Here is a 12200-nt window from a genome sequence, read left to right on the forward strand (position 1 = left end):
TTTTGCTTTCTGTGAAGCTTCCTGACCTTCCTATGACTGTGTAGCACTAGGACGAATCTTCCTCCAGAATCTTTAACTGGTCTGGTTATGTTTTGGAGGCGGGAAAATTTTAACAGCTTTTTTGAAAGTTTGCTTGGATCTGTAAACAGTTTTTTAGGTTTGTGACGGCATTTACAGTCTGCTCTTCAACTAGGATTCTCCAAGCCATTTAAAGCCACATATTTGATTCAGTAGCTTCAAACCAAGTATAAATGCTTTAAAAATATTTTTCTTTTTTTGACCTCTGAAGTCAGATAGTTGTCAAAAAAAGTCCTTCTTTCAAGTATTTTTGTAGATCTCAGATTTCCGAAGTGCTGTTGTACAACTAAGTTGTTCTTCATTGTGTAGCACTAGACTGATAAACAAATGCAGTGTCATTATCTCCACAATACCAAAGAAAATAAATGTTGTCATCTCCTTGTCTGTCTTTTCAGTGCTATTAACTGTTTTCACAGAGACAGACAACAATTTTGCTTCAACCCCTCCCAGCTTTTGCTGGAAGAATACCACCACCTCTGAAGAGTTTGAGCTTTTGTTCCCTACTCATTGGCATTTCTTCTATTCGTATAGATTTCAGACATTCTCTTATATTTCCAATACCCCGTACTGTTCTTATGTTGCAATCAGTACAGAAAAGCGCTTGTGAGGGAGGGAACAAAAGGAACCTATCTCCCACCAAGGTGCTCGCACAGCTGAACAGCACCATTGTTCTTGAACAGCACATTGTTGCCCTTCAGATGCATTTCCTATAAAGTCTCTTAAAAGGCAATTGACTTTAGGCACTGTGTAAAGGAACTTCGGTGTTATCAGTATGAATGCTAAGCTTGCTTATCTAGGCAATGAAGAGCACTTAATGTCATTTCTATTCTGTCATATTTTGTGTAAAATTCTTGTAGCGAAGAGCAATAGCTAAGATGGAGCAAGAAAATTTGGCACTGTTTTTAACGTGTATATGTAGGGTGGAAGGCCAGTAACAAAGCTAAGAGCTTCCACACAGGCATACCTAGCTTGGAGCTTGTTGATTGTTAGCAGGGAGCAATATGTCTTTCAAACAAGATGTTAATGTTATGTGAAAGATTTGCCCAATAAATGAGGCCAGTATAAACTGCATTCACTGACAGTGCCGAAGTGCACGCAAACAACAGCTATTTCAGCAAACAGCAAGACTTGACTCAAAACACTCATGTATAGCCCTAGTGTGGGAAAGGACAACGGCTGTTGCTGCTCAGTCACTGTGGTAGGCTCACAGAGTGAAAATGAACAAATGCAGGTCATTTTGTCATGGAAGGGGTTGGGGAGACATGGAGATGCTGTTGCTGTTCTAGCCTGTACTCTTCCAGGAGCTTCACCTTTCCCCCAAGGTCTCCCCAACTCTCTCACAGCATCATGGGGGGCACGCAGAGAAAGCAGAAAGGAACAGTGTTGCAACTAGTTAAAATCCCTATAAATGGCACCTTCAAATCCTCCAGTCCAAGAAAGAATCATTCACTTTCAGTAGTTGTTAATACAGTCATTAAGATATCACAACAAAGGACTTGCTGTCCTAAAGTCCACCTAGCTTTCCAGGAAACTACTCAGCTTTCCAGGAAACTGTTTTGAACTAAATAACAGTAAGAACTGTGTGCACTCCAGGGTCTTAGCCTCATCCTCTCTTCAAAGTAATTTGAGCACTGATATCTTTCAAGTAGAAGCTGTGATTCACAAGTAGGGCTGTGCCCTGTGTTTGCTTTTCTGTCCCTGCTGCAGGGACTGCTCAGCAACTCATGTAGCACATCGCACCGCGCTGTTGTGAGGAAATCGGAAACTGGGGCTGGTTTACCTTAGCAGGCCAGACCATAAAATGCAGCTGTTCAACCTAAGCTTTCTCCCAAAGCTTAGCTGCTGCTGGAACGGAGAAGGGACTGCTGAGCATGGGAGCCTGGATAAGGGAAGGTGTCTGTGCTTGAGAATCATTGCCCTGGGAGCAGATGTGCAACATGGAAGTTTTCTGATTGTATTTTTATGAATCAGATGCTCAGTGTTGGTACTTTATAGATAAAGACAGACTCTGTTTCCGTGAGTTTATAATCTATAGGATTGTAGCAGGCCAACGCAAGGTAGCGGGACGTTTGTGTTTAGTTACAGTACCCTCTCCTTCAGCAGCTGACTCTTGACTTTTCATGTTCCCTAACTTTAGTACAGTCAGAACACAAAATTATGCAGTGACAGCCTGTTAATGGATGCTGCAGATGCAGCAGTGACACACAGACGGACAGACTGTGGGTGAAAGGAGACATCATCATTCTCTTATCTGACACTAACATCTGGATGACCTTTAGCATTCAGTTGGTCTGTTTCACTATGTGTATAATAGGATTATTGCCTGCTTCTGCAAAGAGCTTTGAAGTTATTAGGTGTAAACTTTGATTTGACATAAACTTTTAATAATATTGTAATACTTGATCTCATTTTTCAAATGCGTGGTGCTTGCTCTTCCTTCTCCACTATGGGGATTTTACAGTTTAACTATTACTATGTTCTTTCAGGTAGCACAGTATGTTTATTCATTTTAGAAGTTGGCCTTCTTGCATGTCTGTTTCCCGGAGGATGGCCTTCCTGTTTCACTCACCTTGCTTTGGTGGTACAGAGGTTTACTTTGTTTTATTGCCTGACAGTTACTGCCTCATATATCTTATAATATATTGGTCACTACAGAAATGTCAAGAAATGCAATTGTGAAAATTGCTGTTGTGTTATCAGCCAGTAGTTCTTCCTTCTTTAAACCAGTGCTGCACCTGGGAGGGATATGGTCAAAGGCTAGTTTTGGTATAGGTACAGATGAATTTTTTTTTTTTTTATGTGTAGGATGACACCTACGTAGAATCTAAAATGTCTTTATTAAAATAACATTTGTTTTTTAATTTCTCTCTTTATACCCCATGAGTTTTCCAACCCCTCCATAAAACATCAGGTAGGGAGTATATATTTCATATGCAATATTGTAAAACAGTAGCTTTCTTCCAAACTGAGTTTTGTATATTGCAAAAGAGGAGTTGCTTAGTCACACATTATGAACCGGAGATCTGGAATGTGGCTGTTAAATTCCAGCATTTCACAGGATTACCTTACTTTGTCTAAATTCTTTCTGGAAATTGAAAGAACTCACACAGATTTATATTATTTTATGTAAAATTTCACAGGCTAACTTTCATTCCATTCCTTGAAAAGGAAATAAGCAACCTCTGCTCCCACTGAAAAAGCCTTAGACCCAGGGATCTTTCCTCAATAAGGAAAATTGTTTTTCTTTCATGCTTCCTTCTGAAATCCATCATTATTCAGAATTCCAAGACTGAAGATGACAATACTTTGCACTTTTCTATTTCGTCCTGACTTTGTATGTGAAGTCTGTGGAAGCCTTTTCTTTGTTAAACTTTCCTGTGAATTTAACTTGGTAAGGCTAACCTCTTTTCCAAATGGGAAACAAAGACACAAGTTTGAAGTGTTGGGTACATTGAGTAGTCAAGTGAAGACTTGAGTAGCTTGAAGCTAGATCCATGCTTAGGTAAGGTAAGTACTAGAACTGCAAATACGATGTCCATATTACAACACCTATCATTTGTCATCTTTGTGCAGCTTTTCTTCAGGGAAAGTAAATCAATTTTCCAGTTACGGTTTTCCCCTAAACATCTTGGAGTTTGTATGGGTGTGCTCCTCCCTGTAGCTGTTAAAAGACTTCAGTATTAATCCTTTGTAAGCATAACTCACTAGTTTTTCTGTCATGATAGTTCACATCACACTGTGTCACTTAATCCTTGTCATACTTGTGTAAGTCCTTTTTTACAACTGGAAGCAGGTATAGAAAACCCTGTCCTCTTATTTACTGAAAAAACATACCCTTTCTTCCCTTACAAATGCAACTTCCTCTCTTGGGGTGAACTGGCCAGTCGATTGCGATTTACATGCACACTAAGCAAAGTGCTGCCTTGCCCGGCATATTAGTCATATGCAGTGTGCTTCAACCCTTCTGGGAAGCCCCGGCCAGGAAGGAGGAAAAGGTTAAAATCAAAATTCCACCACTTATTTCTGAACCTCAGCTGCCTCCACAGGCAGCACTTGCGTATCTTCTGGGTCTTAATGCAATTCTCCTGCTCCTGTAGCCAACATAAAATACCTGTTTCATTGCTCCTCTTCTTCCAAAGACCCATAGTGAAACAAATGCTCAAGGCCGTCTTGGATGCATGTGGGCAGGTGTGAGTGACATGGAAGCCCCAGCAAACCAACTAGAAGTAAGTGACTGTTTTGGCTGTCCTCTGAGGTGCTGTCTGATGAACAGAAATGGCTTGAGCTGGTGTAGGTGTCATGCATGTCACTTTGTAGATTGACAACTATGGGCTCAGTTTTGTTTTCCGGGAGATTTATCTGAATTATTTATGCTGTTTAAGAGTAGAAGAAAATGTTAGAAATATTTTTGGATACAGCATTCTTGGAAAGATAACCTTCCCTAGTGGTCCCCCCCCGTCCCCGTCCCCCCTCCCCCCCCCCCCCCTTAAAGTATCTGGTCATTTTAATTTACCATTGACTGTCAGGTGATTGCTTCAGATACTTGAAGTTAAACATGTCAATGAACTTCTACAGGAAGAGGGATTAAGTGTTTTCTGGCATGGAAGTCAAGTGCTCCACATTAGAGCTCAGCAGGACTGGCCATGGAGCAAATACGTGGTCAGGATTTTTGCCTGTGAAAAGACACACCAAAACTATTCTTTGATCTTCTTCATTGGTATTTGGCATTAAATTCTGTACCTGAAGAAAATAAATGTATTTCAGGAGATTTAAGACATCAGAAGTGCTTGCACTTTTATTGTGGTTTCTCATATATTGGTTGAGAATTTAGGGAGGAAAAAAAAAAAATAAATCCCTGACCAGTTATCTGAACATAATATGTTTTATCTTTATGAGTATGTATCTTTTTTTCAGTACAGTTCTCTTGATATATATCTCTATATATCTCTAATAGATCACATGTTTATTTTCATGAAAATCCATAGAAACTTCTTGGAAATTATGATCTATGACATTCCCATTATAAAAATGAGGGTTTAGCTGCTGTTGTCCTGCATGGGCAAAACTCCACACTTCAAAAAAATGGAACAATTGCAGACTGATTTCCTAATTTCTCCAAATGGCCTATTCATTTTCTGTATTTCTTGTTTTGAACCCATTGTGCTGAAGTTTATTGCCTTGGGCCTGCAAGCACTTACCAGCAGCAATACTACTAATTATTCTATTTCTTGTAAATGAAGGTAATTACTTATGTCCACTTCAACTTATGCTCAAATTTTGTGGCTTGTACTACTTGTTTCTATTACCATCTGTAAGATAATTAAAATGCTATTTTGTGTTCTGTGTCTCAGATGGTACAAATATGATTTTGTTTATTTCAGTGTCCATTTGCACAATGCTTCAATTAAAACATAGACTAAGCAGGGTTAAGGCAGATGTACACTTCAGAATCTTCTGTCAGCAGGTGAAAAGGTACTGAAATACAAATGCAATGTAAGAAAGTGTTGCTGTTTCAGTTTCTTTACCTGCACATGGCAGGGTGGATGGGAGTTTTATATGATAATCTTGACTTGAAGAGAGGATACTGAAAGCATTCGTTTTTGAACATTTCTGTCCTCCAGTCAAGGCATGTATTACTGACCAAAAAGAAGAATATATCAGCCAATTCTCCGGAACAACAGATCCTCTCACTGGAAAGACAGAGACGAGAGGTAATCTTAAGTTTACCCTTAACTTTTACAGATATAACCTTTAAGACAGACATTGCAGTATCAATAATATGCCCGGGGCAGGAAATCACTGAGTGTGTTATCACTGTTACTTACACTGTGTTTATACTGCAGTTGCTTTTACCTGCCAGTCCATCAAGGCCTATGTTTTTCTGTGGGAATCTCATCCCGTGCTCATGCAAGACAATTTCTATGTGGACACTTTCTGCTTTGCATTTCTTCACAGCCCGAAGTGTGAAAGCACTTAAAATTATATTTAAACTAGTTCCTATAGTCCTACTTCTCTCTGCCAAGCTAGGCAGAGTTATATTTGAAAAACTGTTCCTTAGAACAAATGATGACTTACTGTAACGCGGCTATGAATCTAGAAGAGCAGAGATTTATATGGTACAAAGGGCAAATTTTCTTAATGATCACTACTGTAAGGGCCAAGGAACCACTATGAGTAGTAGCCAGTGTTGTCTTGGTCACTGGTAGCAGCAAACTGGAAGCCATTCTTTTGCTGAGCATCCTAAAGTGTGACCCTGTATCCTGCAAAGCAAAATGCTTCAGAGGGACCTGTTTGGCTTTCTCCAATAAAAACATACGCACGCTGACTTCAATCCTACCACTTACATACATGGTGTTAGCTGATCTTCCCATCCTGCATGTGTACACTTTCTCGGTTTAGTGGTACTGAGAAACGTAAGTGGGGTTTGAACCCAGTAGTAATTGCAGTCAATAGGAGTCTTCAATTTACTTGTTTGAAGTAGAGACCTTCTGATTGGAAATATGTTTATGGAACTTAAAGCAAACTAACAAGAAAGTCCGTGGCAGTTTAGGAGTTGCAGCTTGGGATTTGTATGGTGTCACAAATTATTCACCTGTAGCTTATTGTGTATTTGCATGTTTCCTGAATTTTACTTCCTGAACGTTCATGTACTTTAATTGAAATACCAAAGCACTGGCAGATGGGCTGTAAAGCTTGCCAAACCTTTAACTTGCTTTTCCTGAAATGAACTGGCCAGATAATGAGGAGGTTGTGAACACTCGTTACTGGAGGGTTAGAATGCCAGTCTATTTTTTATTTATTGACAATGTTGAAATAAGGGTTATTTACTGTGACTTCCTGATAATTACAGCTGCTGGAGGTGAACAAACAATGGGATCATCAATTTAGAAGTATGAAACAGCTTTATGAAAAACAGGTAACAATGTCGACTACTTCTATTGGATTATGTGTGCCACCTGCTGATAGTTAAGTCTGTGCTTAAATACCAACCAGCCATAGCTACAGTAAATATCTTAGGGGGGAAAGGCATTATGTTTACTTTGTCTTTAGCTCACAAATTAAAAAAGCTTCATCACATAGAAGTGAAGCTAATGTGTGTGCAATCTTCAGTAGGACAAAATAACTAGAGAAGCAGGGCATCTCTCAAATAGTAGGAACCAGGATGGACATGACAGCAGAGATCTTCATGCCCTCCACAAGGTAATAAAAATTGCTTGTCCTTCAGAGCACATTTCACTGAAAATTAGCCTGCAGTGCCTGGTGTGCCCAGCCACTGATCTGCACCATTACATGTATGTTGGTTCTTGTCCCATCTCTTGTGGCTGGCTTGTGAAACCCGGAAGCTCTCTGGGGCTCCCTGTAATGGGGAAGCTCTTAGATAAGTCCTCCATGAATGCTGCCTTCCTTAAGCAGAGATACTTTCTTGCTTTTAAGAAACTGCTCTGTACAATATCTCTTCATTTAAAAAAATAAATTGTAAATAAATCCTTTTTATGTCTTTTTTTTTTTTTTTGTTAAGATCCCATTGGCATAGCTTTCATTCCTTGCTTGTGGCTGTGTGGCATCTTTGCCGCAGACATTATAATCAGCTGCCTAGTGAAGGTGGCTACTTACAATTATTCCCAAAACCAAGTTGGTTCATTGACTGACACTTCTCATCTCCTGTTTCCTTCTATGAAAAGGAAGTTTGCAGAGTGACCTCATGTGCTTATCAGGAAATTTTTTCTCTAATATTTTCCAGCAAGCTTTTCTGAGATCTGGATAATTTCTTTGATTTATTCCCCCCCCCCCCCCCCCCCAAAGAGAAGAGGAATTTAAATGGCTCTTCCTCACTTAACATGGGACCGTTTTATGCCTCTGGCTAGATTGTTTGGATGTGCACCACTGCAGAGGGAGTCCGAGTTGCAAAAGGAAAAAAAAAAAAAAAAAGCACATTAGTTGTCCTTTGGCAGCAAAACAGTGCAAGACCCCAACTGGGTTAACACCAACAGAGAATTTGCCCAGGGTCATTAAGAGTGTCTACTGCAGACAGAGCAGTAGAGCTTGGAAGTGGGGAGGGGAAAGTCAGTGGCTGGGGACTTTACATGCAACCAGATCCATTCCTTTACAGTGATCTGCTGAGAGCTGAAAGGATTTGAAGGCACCTTCGAGGTGCTGTGCCTTTCAGGATCCCCAGTCAGGCCACCATGGTCTGTCACTTGCTTTTCAGCTGGCAGAAATGAAAGCAAAACTGGATGTGTCGGAGAGGAAAATCAGTGAGCTGGAGGAAGAGAGACATCGACAGCATCCAGAAGCTGAGAGGTTCCGAGCCCTGGGCAGAGAAAGGCCGTTGCAGGAAACGGTAGGAGGATGCACTCCGTTACTCTGTTTGTGCTCAGTGTTGAATGCTATCTTGCCTTTCCTCTTTCTCTTCTTGTGAGTGGCAGGGTGTGGGTTGTCACACAGCTGTAGTTGAGATTGTTGTGTTGAGTGATTTTCAATGTTGTATCCACGGCAGTGGCTGATCTTCTGTCTAATGAGAGAACTATGTATAGAGAGTGAGCCATTTCAATAGAAATTGGCAGAGGGCACAGCATTAGTGTGTGTGTGGGAGTAAAGAGCAGATTGATAAAAATACTGCAGAGATTTCCTTCCTCACTGTTCAGTTCAGGGTGAATTTCTTTGTGAATGAAAATGCTCCAGTGATTTCAAATGGAGTAGGAATATCATTCCTGACATTGCACAAAGCACTTAGCAAGAAATACCTGAAGGAATGAATTCGGCTCCAGGCACCCCCATTTTGGTATTGACAATATAGGCTTTTATACATGTGTTAGCTATCTCAGCTCCCTGTAAATATTAGCAATGGTGTTGGTGCAGTTGTTAGGGCTGAAAGTGCCTGGGCTGATCAGCTGCTCTACAGCAGCATTCACCTCACCCTGAGAGTAGTTGGGCACCTCTCTTAGGACTCCTTTGGCACTGGCTTTTGTGTAGCATTCGCATCTAAAGTTAGACCCCTAAGCTGAATTACTACAACAGTAAAACCACCAACCTGAGTGATTGGCATATATATGCCCAACGTATGCTCAAAACTTTGTGCCCTGTTTTACAAGCACCGCTCTGTGGTGCTTCCTATTCTTATTCTGCTTCATGTTATCACACACTTCATAACCTCTTGTAAGAGTTTCTGGCTGGTGCCCTGACGGCTGAAGTTGGGCTTCGCTATTCACTTCATAACCTGAAACAAACCTGAAAACAAGTGGCAATCGCATCACTTCCAGGCTCAGATAAGATGTAAGTTAGCTGCTGCAGGAGAAGAAATGCAAAGACCTTAGCTTTTATCTTCATAAGCAGAACATTCATCTTACTTGCCTATCAATTACGGTATGGTCTTAGCTAAGCACGTGCTTGATTTCCAACCAATAGGACCGTTCACATGTTTTGAAGCAAACTATATTGCTATCTACTTGCTGAATCACTGCCTGTATTTGCTCCGAGTGTAGATTTAATGCGAGACAATCCATCTTTCTGTTCATGTTACTATGGTTTTTACTGCCTGCCCTTTAATATATGATAGCTGTGAAAAATAGCCCTAGCTACCTTTTTGGAAAGGTAAGGATGAGCACTCTCCCAACTTTTTTACTACATACATGAATAATGGACTAAATGACAATATAATCCAAAAATCTCTTAGGAGACAGGTTAACCTGCATGGAACTTTAGCCTTAGATCAGCAATTTCTTTACAAATTATATACTTAGACAGTAAGTGCTTCTATTCGCTTTGAAGTTCTTTACTTTTTGGACATCATGCAGGGATGCAGGACGTCTAAACCTTTGCAGAGGTAGCTGCTAAAAGTACAGAGTTTTGAATGAGCAACAAGGATTGTAACACCCATGTCAGCAGCTGTGCCAACTCAAATTATCCTATGCTGAGCACAGGGCAGGATGAAGAAAAAGCAGTGCCAGGGCATGATTCAGAAAAATGCATAAAGATAAGTTCAGCTTGAAAGCACATGAGCAGGCTTGTGTTGCTTTAAAGTTCAGCAGATGCGGAAGAGGCCCAGGCTGACAGATCTACCAAGATTAGATTTTTAGAGCTTTATGTTCAGGGTTTTTTTTCTACAGCAACTAACATTCTTCGCACCTGCATTTCTTTTTATATATATATATATATGTGTGTGTGTGTGTGTGTCTGTATATTTTTTTTTTTTTCTTTTCTTCAAAGGTAACAACCCTTTCTTTTTTAAATGTTTTACTTACCCCCCCTGTAGCCATGGAGCTGGGATGGGCTATACAGGGCAATTGCCAGAGCAAAGTAATAAGATGTTTGTTCTCTACTTGCTTATCTAGTACAGCAGCCTGAAAGTACCTTTTAAATTTGTTTACTCATAGTGGCAGTTCTCTGGGTGCTCTGCTGAGCCATTTAGGAAAACCAGCAGCACCTAACAACCCTGAGACAGATTATATGCTGCTGCTGTTTTACAGAGCTGTCTTTTTTTTTTTTTTTTTTTTTTTTTCTCCAAATGCACCTGGAGGTATGGCTCTCACAGAATGATAAAGTTGTGAACTTTATCTGTCCCCATGTCCTCCATGGCCCACAGAGGAAAACTGACACTTTTGGAGATTTAAATTTTTTGTTTTGTTCTCTCTGGGCATGACTATGTACCCACAGACAAGAATCAAAGACCAACCTAGTCACTGGGAAGTCTAGGTGCCATAACACCTAAGATTCAGTGTCGAATATGAAGCAATAAGAGGTAAGAACTGAGATGGTTCAAAAACCTGAACAAACTGGAAATCTTTAGTTATAGACAGCCATGTTCCTGGAGGTGTCAGCCTCCAAGAAGGAGGATATGTGCTAGGAGCTAGGAAAAAAGGATGGCAAAGGTGAAGAAAAGGGCATAGCTAAAAGCCTATATGGATTTTAGTGGTTTGTTTTTCTTTAATATCTTAAAACATATATGCACATGCTAGCTTGAGCTACCTCCTGGGTGAGTTCCTATACTTAATGCAGAGATACCCTACTAATCTTGCCCAGTTTTTGGAGAAAGTGAAATGTTCCAGCTAACTTAGAACAAAGGAAAATAAAGCTACCTCATGTGTAAGCAACAGTTTCTTAAGGGTGTTTTTCACTGGCTCAACTAGCACACGGTGATGCACTTCTCATGAGCCCGAACTGTAAATGCCTGGTAGCTGGCTGCACAGAGGTATGCCTGCTGCACAGAAGAAAAAGCATTCGTGTGGTGTCCTGTGCATGTGATTGTTGGACCTCATTCTTTTTAATCACATAAAGCAGCTGCAGAAGAATATTTGAAATACTTTTGTAGAACAGGCCATTCTGTTTCATATGTCTAAACAGCTTTGGTCTAAGTCTGGCAAAAGCAGGCTAGTGAGGAAAACATTACCCAGCAAGAGAAACTTACACAATGCCATTTGTTTCAGGGTCTGATTCAGATCTTAGCTTCCTTCACTGTAAATTGAAAATAGTCATGCTGAAAGCGATAGAAGAGAATCAGACTTAGTTTGGCATATCTGTCCTAGTAATTCTTATATCATCTTGAAAGACTAGTGTGTAAATCCTGTTGCAAGTAGAGACATCTTCCTGTTAGTTTGCTGGGGTGGCAACAGTGTAGGCACATGCACTAGGAAGGGTCAAGCTCAAGTCAAAACCAACTGTGATGGGGTCAAAGAAAGTGGATTTTTAAGCCTTGGTTGGTGGCTTGGTAAATTCTTGAGCAGGCTGAGACCTGCTTCAGTCTCTCGTGTAGTGGAAAAAGCCCTCAGACTATGTGATACTGAGATCTGGTTTTGTCTTTAATGTTGTATGACACTGGGAACAGCTGGGATTCCACCAGCGTTTAGCCCTGGCCTTACACTGTGAGTACATAAGAGTAATGCAGGTTTGGGATAATCATCTGTACAGTACTGATCTGCTTGGCCTGCCAGCTTTATCATGTCTTTGTGCAACTGCAGACTGTAGAGAGCAGGGATTTAGTCTGGTATGTTGTCTCTGTGTCATCATATGGTGAGTGGTCAAAACAATTTCAATAGACTTTATCATATCTGGGTTTTACTAACCATCCGCCTTCCTGTTGCCTCCCTTCCCAGCTGTGTTTGGGACAATAAAAATGCAGCACATCT

General features: G+C 40.5%; 1 protein-coding gene across 3 annotated transcripts in view; it reads left to right on the forward strand.

Moving 5' to 3' along the window:
• Positions 1 to 12200, forward strand: part of TNIP3 (TNFAIP3 interacting protein 3) — a 51363-nt gene that overhangs the window by 15926 nt on the left and 23237 nt on the right. Inside the window, exons 3-6 of one of the 3 annotated variants that reach the window (XM_069799528.1) lie at positions 4218 to 4304; positions 5700 to 5789; positions 6929 to 6994; positions 8288 to 8419. In XM_069799528.1, coding sequence (XP_069655629.1) covers positions 4218 to 4304; positions 5700 to 5789; positions 6929 to 6994; positions 8288 to 8419 — 375 coding nt within the window. Of the gene's footprint in view, positions 1 to 3979; positions 4305 to 5699; positions 5790 to 6928; positions 6995 to 8287; positions 8420 to 12200 lie in introns of those variants that run through there. The other 2 variants (XM_069799439.1, XM_069799363.1) reach the window with 2 other exon arrangements.

This window comes from Haliaeetus albicilla, chromosome 1 (genome assembly GCF_947461875.1).
Source record: "Haliaeetus albicilla chromosome 1, bHalAlb1.1, whole genome shotgun sequence".
Classification (NCBI taxonomy): domain Eukaryota; kingdom Metazoa; phylum Chordata; class Aves; order Accipitriformes; family Accipitridae; genus Haliaeetus; species Haliaeetus albicilla.